The sequence below is a fragment of the Dermacentor silvarum genome, chromosome 11, assembly GCF_013339745.2.
Source record: "Dermacentor silvarum isolate Dsil-2018 chromosome 11, BIME_Dsil_1.4, whole genome shotgun sequence".
Taxonomy (NCBI): Eukaryota; Metazoa; Arthropoda; class Arachnida; order Ixodida; family Ixodidae; genus Dermacentor; species Dermacentor silvarum.
The window spans coordinates 82,550,404-82,566,093 of record NC_051164.1 but is presented as its reverse complement, the minus strand read 5'-3'; the positions used below and the strand labels follow the sequence as shown (position 1 = coordinate 82,566,093).

Sequence of the window (15,690 nt, the reverse complement as noted above, 5' to 3'; positions counted from 1 at the left end):
GTCTCAGTCTCAGGATACAGAACATATGACCAACGCCTTTCCGTACCTGTTGCTGTACCATTTATCCCATTAAAAAATACTCAGTTTATCACAAGAACAAATTTATGTACCTAACAGAGTTCTGCATTCTTACCTTGCGCCGTTAAATAAGAAAAAATACATGCACTTTAAACAACTCTAACCTCCTACGATCCGCTTCCACATTATCGTGTTTTATGTGGTGTGATCAATGATGCGTAACACTTTATTTGGTTATGCCCGCAGTTTGACGAGGAAAGAAAGACATTGTTTCACAGTGTCTTCAACATAAAGCTATGAAGATGTAGCGTTCCTCGAAGGGCCCGCAGTAATCAGGAAGAGAGTTACACGACTACTGCTTGCCTTTCATCGATACACGGAGTTGGGCAACGTCTGGTGACACACCCTTGCCGAAGCGTACGAGACGGTCAGGCGGAACAACTGACGGCTAAGCATGCCAGGCTAATCCCACCCGATGTTTCACCACGAGCGCCACCATCTAGCCTCACACTCAATATGACTAACTGCGCCGATGAACACATATCTCACACGCAGACCATGGGTTACCGCAATCACACTAACGGCAATGCCCCAGCTATACCAACACCACCTAGATAGCACGAGGCCTGTTCACTCCGATCCATGACGTCAGGCTACCTGGCCCCGCTACCATAGAATCTAATGGGGATACTCCCGAGTAAGCAACAGTGATTTTGACGTCACACTTTCGTCACGCCAGCCTTTGCAATGGAAATTTCGGGCCAGGTAGCATGATGTCATGGATCGGAGTAAACAGGCCTCGTGCTATCTAGGTGGTGTTAAGTATCATCCCCCCCCCCCCTCTCCCCAAAATTCCCCACTGAAAGCTCACCGGTTCGTAGAGCTCGGTGATGGTCGACTCCAGCGCCCGGTAGTCGGGGTTCTCCTTGATGGAGTCCACGGCGTCGCCGATGGTCCTCCTTATGCGGTACATCATCTCGCGGAACTTGTCCGTCACGTAGTCAGCCGCGTCGTCGACCTTCCGCACGACCTGGCGCACCACGGGCGCGTTCCACATGTCCTCCCACATGCGGGACACGTAGTCGCCCAGCTCGTCCCACCGCTGGGACACGTCGCGGCGATGCCTCCTCTGACCGCCGAGGGAGGCGGCCGACTGCACGGACCGGGCGAACTCCACGATGAAGCTCTTGATCTCTTCGGCCAGTGTCCTCAGGATGGTGTCGAACCAGCGTTGCCAGTGGGCGATGAGCTCTCCGAACCTGTGGTCGAATGGATGGATAAACAAGAAGAGGAGATAGATAGAGATATAGAGATACTGCATTTATTAAGGCGAAAGCCTTAGATGGCTCATGGGTCGAAAAATCCGATTTACGGAGTTACGGCAACATAATTTATGGTGCCACTATGCCACATGGTGCCACGAACAAAGGTCGTGGGTTCGATCGCTTTCATTAACTCTACCTTAATTAGGATAGAGTTCATTAAGGCACTCGAACCTGCGACCTTTGGTGGGAGAAAACAAGCAATAGAAAGTAACAACGCGTTCGAATGAGAATGTCAAGTAATGTAATGAAGGTAGCGTACGCTAAAGTGACTGTCAACTTTTTAAAATCTGGAGATGTTTGCGTGGCTGACGGCCTGGAATGTTACTCCAGATGTTGGGTGAAAGAGGTGATTGATGTACACAGTGATCAGACAAACAACACACGAACAGCACATACATCCACAGACATGCGCACGCACTCAATTTGCTCATAAATTCTCATTACGAAAAAGTTAGGGAAATGAACCGCAGTGGGCGATGATTTCTCCCATTCTGGGGTAGAGCGTGAGAGAGAGAATAATAAGAGAACAAGGAAGGGAGGTTAACCGGAAAAGCGTCGCGTTGGCGACCCTACGCAGGGGAAGTGAGAAGCGGGAATAGAAACGCAATAGAATGTTTCCTATCACGTGGATTAATAAAGAGGTGTAAGAGAAGACAGAAACAAATGAAGACAAGGAAAATTAGAGAGAAGTCAACCAAGCGCAGCGCCCGATTCTTGGAGAAGGTGGCGTAGCTCAAATTTGACCGCGCACAAAGTACACATGGTCAAGACACACTGGGGCGAGTGTGTCCATCATTTGGAGAATCAACTTTGCGCCGTCAATTTCAGTCGCTACCTTGTCAACCATTCAAAGTCCAGCTCGGAAGTTACCGTGGTGACTGTCAACGAAGTACAACAATCACGTTCGAGTGCTTCCACTGCTTATTGCTGAAGGTGATGACCCATCACTTCTAGGAAGGAACTGGATAGAGGCGCTGAACATACCCGTTTTCTATGTTGCTGACGTCTGTGCTTTGAATTAACCAACACTCCATGTTGTTTTCCGATGGTCCAGAAAATTCAGGGCATGTCAGTTAAGCTGCCAGTCCAAGAGGGAGCAAAGCAAAGCTTCTTCAAGGCTTGTACAGTCCATTTTGCACTAGTGGACAAGGTGTCTGAAGAGCTGTCGAGACTCCAGCGAGAAGACATCGCGGAGGAAGTCACCTCATCTGAATGGGCAGCACCAATTGTGCCAGTGTTAAAAAAGGACGGTAGTCTATGCATTTGTGGGAATTACAAGGTGACAGTTATTCTGGTTGCTGTTGTTGATAAGTACCCAATCCCCAAAGCAGAAGGGCTGTGGCCGGCCCTCAGAGCTTCACCGCCAACAAGTATGGTCACGCGTCTCAATTCTACATGCTGAGATTGCAACAGGTACTGTGGTATGCATTTTGTGCTCGTTCAGACCGTGCTACGAATAACTTCCCCGTGAATTAGCCGACTTCCAAAAAAAAAAAAAAAGGTTGTTGGGAATGTCCCTTCTGCTACCCTGCAAGGCGGGTGAGAAAATATGGGATAGAAAGAGAGAGAGAAAAAAAAGGGGGGGGAGAGAAGCTGAACACCAAGTCCATTCATGAGGATGCACAGCTAGACTGTACAGCTTGGCCACTAAGTCCGGTGCGCTTAAGAAAATTTAAGAAAAGCACGCAAATCGCCATTTGCACCAGCGACAGTGGCCGGCCACGGACCAAGAAGAACGTGTACGTCAACAACACTGCAATACCCCACGTCGATCATATGAGGGTCCTGGGCCTTTTTGTACAAAAGAATCACCACAACAACATCCCCATTGATAGTCTCACCATAGCGGTGAATAAGACGGTCCATTTAATCACCTGAGTGAGGGCACGCAAGAGGTATCGAGAAGGAGCTACTCCAAATCATCGACTTTGTCATCTCAAGGCTCACTTAGGCTCTTCCCGACCTACATCTACTACAAACTGAAAGATCAAAACTGGACCACCTCATTCGCAAGGTGTACAAATCGGCGCTGGGGCTCATCCGCACCACCCCTGCCGAGCACCTTCTAAGCCTGGGGTTACATAATACCGTGGAAGAGCTTCTAGAAGCACACCGCATGGCGCACATTTACCGACTACAGGGAAGCCGTTGGATCCTGGACCGCGTCAGGCACAGAGTATCTCCAACGCACAACTATCCTGCCACCATTCCCCCCAACATCAAAAAGAGTTTCATCATCAAGCCACTGTCAAATAACATGCTGGCAGGTCATCACGACGGCAGACGAAAAGCAAGAGCTCAAGCCCTGCACAAAACCCACGGGTCCAACTCCGAAGTATCATACGTCGACGCTGCTCAATATTCCTTGCTAAATAACACGTACGCAATCAGCGTAATTAGCCTCCCCAAGATCATCAACAACAATGACAAAAACGGCGGCGTCAGCAGTTCTAGATATTTGTTTCTTTTCTGGCTTACCAAGCCTTCTGTCATGGTAATGTTCGTGCCACGTGTCCGAAAACGTAATGCACTTTGCGGAATACCGGGTTAGTAGCGCCCTCTTGCGGCGCAAAGCGTAGCTGCTGTTTCAAGTCATCCGTAGTGAAATAAACGCTAACATTTAGTGTCCCCTTGATTTTAATCGACGGAAACACTAACGAAAAAAACAAACACATTCAAACGATTTGTAGTTGGACGCAGCGTCGCAAGATGAGGCGTACAAAAACAAAGTTCCCAATAGTGGTTGGGAAAATTTGATGCTGGGAATTCTTTGTGTGTTTGTTTAAAAATATAAATAGGACATTAAGCAAAAATAAGAACAAGAGCTTTGTGACGCAACCCACCACCTCGATTCAATTAAAGGGGACGCTCATAGCATCCATCCATCCATCCATCCATCCATCCATCCAACCACCATCCGTGGCTTCGATAACCCGGCCAGTATTCCGTCAAGGGCAATACTTTTCCGGACAAACTAAAACTACTGTACTACTTTCACTAAACCATTCTGATTAACTGTTTCACAGCAACTGACCTGGACGGATAAGACTGACACAAGCACTTACGGACTCTCGTAGAGGATGTCGCTGAGTGCGATCACGGCTTCGCCCATGATCTCGCCGAATTCGTCCAGCAGCATGTTGATGAATGGTGAGGCGAAGTTCCTGTCAAGGTAGTTGCCGGAGTCCTCGGCCATGTGAACGACGTCGTCAGCGAACTTCGAGATGTCGATGTCGGATATCTTTTCTCCGACCTCGTTGACTGCCATCTGAGCACCGGAGATTCAACAGTGAGTCGGTACATATATGTAGCATCACAAGAGAATACATACACAAGCAAAAAACGCGCGCTTCGCTTTGAATAAGAAATTCACAGAATTCGGACGGTATGTGGATTAGAAACCAATCGTCCAACAGCAGGCCTTCTTCCGGCAGTTCTTGTGAAGCGCCAAAGTGCTTATAATGTTGCTGCACGACGCGCACAGATCGGTGTTATAATGGGGAGTAGGGTCTTATTATTAAATATGGGGCTTTACGTGCCAAAAACCGCGATCTGATTATGAGGCACGCGGAGTAGGGTCTGGTGGTTCTTCCTTCGAAGCCATTACTTGTGACTCTAAGTCAGTATTTGTCGTGACTATCTAAAGGATATTGCGACGGGTCTATTTCGTGCTGTCGTTTTGTTATAGCAAGGCTTACGGCACACCGATTTCGCACGTACGGATGTACTATCACGCCGGTTTGAAACGCGAACTGGAAGAAATAAATAACGCCTCTTACGCCTTATTACATCAAAATGAGATGTGTAACTGTGGGGTAGTAGCCGGGTGATAAGGGCGCCCTGACCCCATAAACTAAGCCTCTGCGAATAAGTCACCCCGCTGTGCCACAAACAACGGCGAATGTGGTAATGAAAATTCGTCGCTATTTACTTCTTTTTCGCGTGTTCATGTTTCATTCCGGCGTGACAGTACGTGGTCACGCCGGAACAGTGGCGCTCGTGATGCTCTTGTAGATCTATTACGCTGGTGTCTGCACAGGCCAGTTAGTGACTGTTACGTTGACCCTGCACGTAAAACTACGCGCACGCATGCAGGAATAATCTTTTGGAACTTCCTTCTGTCTCTTAACACGTTTCGAAGTCACGGATAACAGCCGCGAAGTCGGGTTTCTTACTGTTACCAAATCCTGTCGTCAAGTGCAGGTTTTCCTCTCTCCTTCTCTTTACATTTACGATAATGAGGGCTAGTTGCGAGCAAGGCATGTACCCGGATGGATGGCCCTATATTCGGGTACAACTTAAGAAGGCGGGAGAGGCCCCGCCCAGAAGACCGAAGCGCGGCAGCCGATTGCCTCCGCGACTAAAGAAATAGTCCTGCTCACGCGACTTGGCCCAGTTCGCCGCGCGGGCTGCCATGTTCTCCGTCGGCGGGGCCACCATCCATCCGGCTCATGACGTCATTTTAGAGTGCGCGCCCATTGGTGGAGGCTCGTGCGCATCCGCCTTTGAGGGGCAAATGCCGCTGCCTTCTAAAGATATACCCGACTATAGTGACAAAGCAATGTGTTCTCGTACCTGGATGGCCCTCATCTTCTCCGGCTGGGAAGAACAGCTTGCTCCTGAAGGCCTTGTCACCGCGCTTCTCGAATGCGTAGCTGAAGTCGGTCATCTTGTTGTTGTCCTCGAAGTGACTCAACTCCACCTTGAACGCCGCATTTCGGGTCGAGTTAGAAGCGGATATTTCCAGGCTCCTGGACGTCTTGCCTGAAGAACACAGAAGAAGGGGGCGTGGGGATGACTGACGCATGCGCGGCTCATCCTCTACAGCATTAACATGCAGCAGCCCTCCGCCTCTAAACCATCACAGAGATTCATTTGGACAATCTGTATAACCCACGAGGACATTTTCATGAAGGGAAAATGAGGAGAGGTTAGTCTGGAGAGCGTGTCTGCTCCTTACCTACTACTACTCCTTGCCGGCCTAAGGGTAAAGGAAAACATATGTTGAATCATTTCCCCCAGAGCCTGTAGGACGCCTGTAAACACCCTGTGAACATGGAGCGCCACACTTGGACTAACGTCTGCACATTATTTTATTGCGATAGCAATTATATGGACACTCCAAAGCAGATTTCTGCCGTCGGCGTCGCCGTCGCCGTGAGGTTCCGTATGACGTCAACGGCGATGAAATCTTCGCCGCGCGCCGGACGCTGTATGTGCGAATGAAAGGGGGCGGGGGAGGCGCGCTTTCACGGGGAGCGAACGCACGGCGGAGAACAAACGCGCGTTCCGCGCCGTCCTCCCTGAAGGGCTGGAGAGTTAAGCGACTTCTTCCGTCGCGCGAAAGGCCGTGATGGGACGGGAAGGGGGGGGGGGGGCGGAGGAAGGCGACGTTTAGCTGCGGCCCCAATTGCGTATTTATATAAAAACGTTGAGAGGCGAGAAGGTGGGTAAGATTTCCGACGCTGCTGGACGAGCGTCCCATTCTGATCTCGTCGAAAACCTCCGAGCTGCCCCCAGAGGCACCGGCAACAGTCACCAATGCCGCGCGCGTTCGGTGCGAACGCAGGCAAAACGCCGACGGCGTCGACAACAGTTATGCGCATTGCTGGTGCTGCTGCATGTCCAACTTTATAGAGCTGCTAAAACTACTATCCTTACTCCGTGTAGCTCTCTACTAATTTGCTATCGCAATTGATGCTTCGCTTTTCGGGTGAAACTGCGACAATTTTTTTTTTACAAATAACCAGTTTTGAAGTCCATGCGCACAATTACTGACCTATGGAAACATGGACAATAAATGCCTGTGGATCGATAGACTTATTAGGCTCATTAGAGCCGGATCTCCCAAGACATAGTTCTGACACTGAAGTTACACCTTTCCCCACGCATATAACATACAATTCATTTGCCTACGGCCGGCTGGCTACGCACGATATCACTGCTGGTCGTTGTCTACTCTTACGAACCCCACTAGAGAGCCCGAAGGTCTTTAAAAAATATATCCTCAGCAAAAAAAAAAAAAAAATCACGCGCCATTCCACTGCTGTGAAGGTGGATTACCAGCGAAGCAGTTTAGCACACGACATAAAGATGACACATAATTTAGATCAAAGGTACGAGCAAATTTTATTTCTCTTGAGCGGCGACGGCGGTCATCCCGAAGAAAGACACACGCACATACACTTTTATTGATCGGATTCATACATTCGTATGGAAGACTACCGCCACCTCAGGGAGCCGGAGGAAAGAAGACAGGCGCGACGGGACCGCCACGCCAGGAGAGCGGAAGGAAACTAGGCACGCAAGCGCTTCGAACCACGACGAACAGAGGGCGGTGCGAGCGTACACATGGCCGAGCGGATAGCACAGCCACAAATATTTGAGAAACCCTTATTATCTACCTGAGAGTCTACTGATTTTGAAAATGCTGTCTATTGACTAACTAATCTACTGAAAATGCTTATCCACGTGATGAGACGTATAAGCTTTGGCACAGAATGAAGCGATTTTGCATCAAATTCGGGAGCTGAGTTTTTGCACACGCAGATCTGTTGACGGACACGAAAAATGCACGGTACCCTAGCCATAGACAGCTTCGCTGTAAAAACAAATGGCCTTACCTTGGCCGTCGAAAGTGAGGCCTTCGAAGCGGTACCTCCTCAGGTTGTAGATAATGCGTCCGCTGAACTGCTCGCGCTCGCCTTGTACCACAATGTCCACCGTCTCGTCGCCGTTGGACGCCCTCTGGGACTGGCCGGACGCGGTCCACTTGCCCAGAATAGAGTCGTACTGCGTGTCCGGAAATGTTGCACCTTTAGCCTTTGTGGCATGTCGCCTTTGTTTCGTTCTGTTCCTCTTTAACTTCCCTTGTTCCTGTCTTCAACTTCCGTTTCTATCCCCTCCTCCCTAAAGAGTAGGCAGGCGTTGTGCACCTCTCGGTGGCAATAGCCTGGCCTACTCCCTCTCCATTGCCCTCTCTGTCCATTGTATATGTGAGTTTTCGAATCGAATAATAATCATAATCAGCCTCCTCAAAACGACACCGGCAGTGAACATGTGCCATATCTATACATCCGGTGTTTTTCTTTACATTCTAGCAGAAATTAACAGAATCGCCTGTGGCGGATATCGCAATACCACCACCAAAGGTAGATTATTGGCACAATAATTACAACATTTTTTGCTAGTTAGCAACATTTCGCTAAGTAACTTCAACATTATTCACGTTCTCTTCTATTAGCTGTGAAATATGGAAAGTTTGGCAATCGAAATGACAGGCTACCCCAATATCTTAGCTAAGAAAAGCATAAAAATATTTGTGGGACGGGTTGCGATTGATGCGAGTGGCTATATATATGCCTGTTGGTAGGTCATCTTTGATTAAACAGCGAGATGAAGCTATAAAAAGGTATCCCATTGATGAAACGTACTGTAGTTTCATGTGCACCTGCGTTATGCGAAAAATGCTCCACGGGCGTTTTTTTTTTTTTTTTCGTCGGCCGACACTACACGACGTTCTCTATCAAATGAGCGTAAATTTTCTCGAACGCTGACGACACCGAATGCCTTAACCTGTTCTATGCAGTTGCGCATGCATCCTGCTTTATATCCAGGATTAAAATTTTACGTAATCGCTTATCGAGCTAACTTGGAAAAGAACTGAAATCAGCGGGCATTACATAATGCACAAGTGGTCGCACGAGAATAGAGGTAACAACATTTGATATCACCTTCCAACGAAAGCAGTCTAATCTTGTAACTCTTAAACGCTACACTGCGCACCTGAATTAAAGTTACCGTGGTGGTGTGGTCTACCGGTAAACACATTCCGGAACCGGACAGCAACGCGAAGCAAGACGGGTGTTTCGTTTAACGTTGATGCGACGAACTATTACTATTAATTTAACATATCGCGCCACAGTAATCATCTATCGGATAGCGACGGAGCGCACGTCCAGGTGATGATTGTGCTCACATCGAATCGCGCGACTCCGTTGCGGCCGACGAACAGCGTGGCGTGTCCTCGCTTGGGTCCCTGCCTCTGAGTGGTCCACGACCAGTAGTAGCCGCCGAAGATGGGGCCTCTCAGCGGTGATAGTGCGGTACGTCGTCAGGCTCATATCGAACAGGCTGCGATCTGCGAAAGGACGAAAAAATGTGGTTGATCCCTCTTATATAGGAATCGGTATAGAACACGAAAGTGAAACGTGTCTTGACAGAAGTAGTGTAATGTTTATTGCACATTGATATATAATGTCTATTGGTGTTTTGTGGCTAAAGCGCCCTTAGGCGTTGATGCACCCACGCTGACGCCTGGTGGCACGTCTCCTCCATCACGACTACCAACGTCGATGACCATGAGCAACCGTCGTGCATATGGAAGCTGCACTACGATGCACACGCTAGCACAACGCGAAAGACGAAGCACGTAACTGACACACTAATACAACGCGCAAGACAAAGCACGTAACTGAATCGTCACCGAGTCAAATCAGCGCGTACAGCGCGTCGTAATTGCAGCCTCCGCGATCAACTTCAGAAACATTTTCAGAGCTAATTGCGGAGGCCTCGCTCCGCTGTGCTGAGTACGGTGAACGCCACCACCTAGGTGGCGTTGGTAGTGCTTCTTGATGCCAGCGTCCCTTCGAATGCTGGCATCGAGGCGTCGTAGTGCAGAGACCACCGAAGCGTTCACTGTCGGTGCGCGTTAGTGTCATAATGCAGTACTTCTCTTTTCTGCTCGTAGGCGGCGGCACCGCCCCGAGCAAGAGCGCGGGTACACGGAGGAGTGTTAGATATATAAGGCGCGTCTGTGTAGCTCTCTGCAAATGCGTTTGTGGCGCAATGGGTTAAACGCTCGGCAATCTATCGTCGCGGACCGCGAGGTCGTGGGTTCGATTCCCAAATTTTGCATGTTTGTGGAACTTTTTCTTCTGGTTTCTTTCTTTGTATTATGTTCTATGACGTATTTCCGTGACGGAAATACGTCAGTGAAGTCTTGGTGGACCCCGGCATAAAACACTTTCGTGTTAAAAAGCGGTGCAAAATGCGGCACTGTTGCTTTTTCTTATAGTCACGTGTCACCCTCAGCCGGGAGTGTTATTCTGAACGTTGTTCTACTTTCGCCATATTGTCGTATTCGCCACCTTGTAAGCCACCGATTGACCCAGATGGCTGCTACGACGTCTCTGATTGGCTCAATATGCCGCCATTACAGAATTTGACAATATGGCGGAATTTGACGTCCATAATATCCACCCCCAGCTCCTCTCTACAATACACAAATAGATAGATAGATAGATAGATAGATAGATAGATAGATAGATAGATAGATATCATGAAATTGCCAATGGAGTTGGCGAAAAGGCAATCAAACACCCGCGGGACAACGTGCCAGCTACCTCTCATTTTCAGCGCCAGTTCAAGTATCATCATCAGCAGCAGCCTCTTCAAGTGCAGTGCAGGACGAAGGCCCCATCACAGTTATCTTCCAGTTGCCCTAATAATTCTGCAGCCGAGTTTATTCTAAGCCTATGCCCCCCTAAAATTGTTCTAATCTCATCGCTCTGCCAAACGTAATGCCACACTCGATTGCACTGCCCTTCCATTGGCATCAATTCTCTTAACGCCGGCGGACCATCGGTTAGCTGTTCTCTGCATTACATGAATCGCCGAACTACACACTTTGTAACGTCATTTTCCTAATGAAATCATAATGTGGTATTTTCCCTAATGAAATATGTGGGCTGTATTGCTCCTTTGTTTCTTGCCCCTGCCCTGTGGGAAAGAAACAAAGAGCGAAAAAATGAAAAAAGAAGAACGAAAGAGAGAGAGAAAATATTAGATGCACGCGCACGTGAACGTGCACGTCCAGTCTTTAAGCGTTCGTAGAGACCTGTCGGCTTGAGGGACTGCAATAACGCGATCGCTGCTTTCCGCGCCCGATACGCACACAGACATGGTTCAAAGGATCTTTGTCTCCGAAAACAAGCTTCAGCCAAGCCGGTTTAGTGCTGTGCGGAGTGCAGATTAGTACGCTAGTGCGCCGAAACGAATCTTTTGCGTCGCGCGCATGACGTGCACTGTGACGAAACGGCGCACGCATGACGTGCACGTGACGTAACGGTGCAAGCATGACGTGCACTGTGACGCGCGACGCGTGGCCCCATAACCAACGCTAGAGCTCACCTTCGTGGTGGATGTGAATGTGAACCGATTTGTTGGTCGCCGTGATCTCGTTCAACTTCTCGGCGAGGTTGAAGTAGATTCTGTTCGAGGCATCACCAGGCTGGAGCTGGGCGGACACGAGCAGAGGAGTGGACTCAGAGACGTCCCTTTGAATCTGGCCGCTGAAGATGATGTCCTGAGATAGAAAAAATACAAGCTACACATAACAGTTTTATTTTAAAGAAATAAAAATTGTCATTCACCTGAGTGCAGTACGAAGCCACAAAAGACACATTCTTATTTGTCTCCTGGGATGCCACGAGGCGTAATGTCGGCGTGGCATTACATATACCGCCTGTCCCAGCTAACGTTATCGAAGGTGTTTAAAGGGGGGGGGGGGGGGGGGGGGGGGAATGAACAACAGAAAGATAGAGTAAGTCACAGCTATAAAACCTACGATGTTTGTTAGTCGCAGGCCGAACGCTGTAGGTCTTATAGCCGTATCTTGCACCCAGTTATTTACTGTATTTTATTTCGTTTAATAGCTTTGCTAATGTTAGCTGGGACACACGGTATCGGGTGTCCCAGCTAAAGTTAACCAAGATGTTTAAATAAGTTAAAATATATAAAAATCACGCTGGCAAAATACAATTACAAGGCTTGTGACGTTAAGTTTGAGGTTTGAGGACGGAACACTGTAGGTTTTAAAGTGGTACCTTGCACCATGTTTTTTATATTTTTTTTTCAACAGCTTGGCTAAAGTTAGCTGGGACACCCTGTATAAGAATGGCAGGTCGTTTCGTACAGAAGGTACCCATATGGGTTTCTCCGAACTCCAACAAGCCTGTTACTGCGCCAACGGTATTCCCACAGCCTTTGACCGCACTTTCGGTTTCTCGGAGCTGATACATGGGGTAGGGTGGGATCAGCGTAGCTTCCAGGTGCGGCAGTTTCGCATTTGCCAAAACGCGGAGGCCAAAAAACAGGAAAATAATTCATATTTAACATCCAGTGGTTCACTTCGTTTTATATGTTCTCCTCTTGCAAATAAGATTCTTATGTTCTCCCTTTTCCAGCTGAAACTAACGGGGATGGGAATGTGGGACTATTTTCTGAAGCGCTCTTACACTTGCACGCACTTTGCCTCCGTAGATTACCCTTCAAAGCCGCAGAAAGTAGAGTATTGTTTCCCTAAAACACTCCGCTCACGTGATGGACACTCCCACGACAACATCCAATTTCACTCGCAACTCACCTTAGAGAACGTGGGGTGCCTGAGGATCGCTGTGGCCTCCCAGCCGTTCTGGATCCTGTTGTGCCTGTAGGACATCTCCAGGGCGCGGTCAGGCATCATTACGGCGTTCAGCAGAACCTTGGTGGACATCTCCAGGGAGTCGGGCGTGAGCGCGTAGCGGTTATGCACGTCGATCTCGCGCCTCAGGTAGAGGATCTTGAGCAGCGAGTTGTAGGCGTGCTCGCCGTCGGCCCTGCTCTTGAGGTCGTAGCCGAGCTTGATGTCGTCCAGCGTCCAGATGAACTTGCTCTTGACGGTGTCCTTGGAGATGAGGTACAGGAAGTCGAACGTGGTCTTGATGTTGGCCTTCGGTTCGACGGTGACGATCAGCTTCTCGTGTTCCTTGTGCCAGTCGTTGTTCTCGATCGTAATCGAGGCCCAGTCTTCGGGCCTCCCTTGCGGTTGGTACTTGATCGCGGTGGTGCGCACGTCGTTTTGCTTCACGGTGTCAACGATGAAAGTGGTGTGAGGGTGCTGGCGACCGGCGATCAGGGAGTATATGTCGTGTTCCCTCGCGGGCCTCTTCCACTCCACTTGGAAGAACTGTTGCTGCAACTTGGAGCCGGAGAGGTCGAGCCTGCCCGTGAATTCGTAAGGCACGTTCTTCAGAACCAGCGACGCGACGATCGCCTCCACGCCCGTTTCGATGAGCTTCAGCTCGAAGACCCTGTTGAAAGTCGAGTTCGCGCGGCTGTAGACGATGGCTTCGATGTCTTCCGTGGCGGATGATTTGAGCGAGATCCTGCCGTCGAAGTTGTGCGGAGACAGCGTGCGGACGTTGCCCGCGAGGTTGAACATGACGCGGTCGTTGACTTCGGCCAAGAGCTGACCGTCCATAGTAGCCTGGTTGTGGGTGATCCTGAAATAGTTCGTGGAAACAATAAAACAACCTTTATTCTACGTCGATATAGAATGCAGAAAGAGGGATCTGTGGGGAAAAAGAAGAAAAAAAAAACATACTGCCCACTGTAAGTTTGACTAGTTTACGGCCCTATTAAAAAAATATGTCGCAGTTGCACCCGAAAGGCGAAGCACCAATTGCGATAGCAAATTAGTAGAGAGCTATACGGAGTAAGGATAGTAGTTTTATCAGCTGTGTAAACTTGGACATGCAGCAGCACCAGCAACGCGCAGAACTGTTGTCGACGCCGTCGGCGTTTTGCCCGCGTTCGCACCGAACGCGCGCGGCGATTTTATATAAATACGTATTTGGTGCCGCAGCTAAACGTCGCCTCCCCTCCCTCCCTCCCTCCCGTACGCCCACAGCCTTTCGCGCGACGGAAAAAGTTGCGTTTGCTCTCTATATATGGAAAGGAGGGAAGAGACGCTTAATTCTGCAGCCCTTCAGGGAGCACGGCGCAGAACGCGCGTTTGCTCTCCGACGTGCGTTCGCTCCCCGTGAAAGCGCACGTCCCTCGCGCCCTTTCACTCGCACATACAGCGTCCGGAGCGCGGCGACGATTTCATCGCCGTTGACGTCATACAGAACCTCACGGCGACGGCGACGGCATAAATCTGCTTTGGAGAGTCCATTTAATTGCTATCGCAATAAAATACATCATATCGGCGGAAGTATGCAGCATTTCATTTATTTCTTTAAGCAAACTACTATTTTATTTGTTAGTAACATGGAGTAGTCGCACGCGTACTGCTTCTAACCTCTTCAGCTGGACTACAATTAAACCTACCTGTATGGAAACGTTCTTCAATATATCGTGCTGCCTTCTTAGAAGAATCAAACACGTTATGACAGTCATATAGCATTGACGAAAGCTAATAAATACCGTAGCTTAGGCTGAGGAAATAGAGGAACATAACAGTTTATTATTTATGCATATATGGCAGAGTAATCTACAAGCCCGTGGGAACGCAAAAAAGATAAGTAATTTAAAAGGGACTAAGGCAGAGAGTAAGAAACACATTGATGATAATCCCTCTCAGAACACCTTTGAAACCTTAACTCATGATTCGTGGCGACACAAGAAAATCGAGAAGCAACGAAATCAATAGGAATGGGTGAATCGAAGATAAAGAATGTAGCTCCTGTATCAGATCCGTGTACCTGCTGTTAGAAATCAATAGAATCTGGAGGGCTCGGAATGTAACCTTGGGTGTGTTTTTGCTGCCCTCTAAACACAGGAAGAGGCCCCGAGTACGCACGAAGCAAAGAACGTCGACCGTATGCTTCCCCAGTTTATACCATCTGGAATGAGAGCGCATTAATTGCGCCAGACAGCACACAACAATATTTTTATCTCTACGTGAACTGCCACCCTTATGTGAAAACACAACCGCGAGAAGAGTGTATCAGCAGCAATGTGTATCACGTCTAAGGCTTAAGTTGGAACGCAAAGTTGGAGATGTAACGCGTACATTTCAGCGTTATGGTATTACCCCCTATGGAGCAATAAATCCACTTATATCATTCCTACACCACTACCGCTTATGCGATCCCCGATCTAGAGCTTATTTTCACTGACGCTGCCACTGGCTTTCCATAAACAGTATCACCGGAGTGCAAAGCTAACTATATTCACAACTTAGATTTCAGGTTGTGAAATACGATTGAATTTCGAATTCATTTCACTTCGTTTCAATGCACTTGATAAGGGTGACATGTCTTGATGGTTTGACAATACCTTGATGGGGTGATGTTTTGGTAAGCTGATAGTGTAAAAAAACCCAAATATCCAGTTTTATTGGAAATCAGTTCTGTTGATGCCCGCAAGGTGGACGAAGATTCGTGGAAGGGCAGAAACTGTCACCCACCCGATTGTCGCACGAAGCCACAAAGGAAACGCATACGGGTTTCTCAAGAAGAACGCTTCTCCGTCGAAGAAACATTCGTCCTGGTCAGGGGATCGAACCCGCGACCAATACCGT

General features: G+C 48.7%; 1 protein-coding gene across 1 annotated transcript in view; it reads right to left on the bottom strand.

The window, feature by feature from the left end:
• Positions 1-15,690, bottom strand: part of LOC119433437 (apolipophorins-like) — a 77,503-nt gene that overhangs the window by 12,558 nt on the left and 49,255 nt on the right. The window contains 9 exon segments of the mRNA XM_037700643.2: positions 890-1,277; positions 4,409-4,611; positions 5,919-5,942; positions 5,944-6,107; positions 7,967-8,135; positions 9,322-9,429; positions 9,431-9,483; positions 11,535-11,709; positions 12,769-13,666. Coding sequence (XP_037556571.1) covers positions 890-1,277; positions 4,409-4,611; positions 5,919-5,942; positions 5,944-6,107; positions 7,967-8,135; positions 9,322-9,429; positions 9,431-9,483; positions 11,535-11,709; positions 12,769-13,666 — 2,182 coding nt within the window.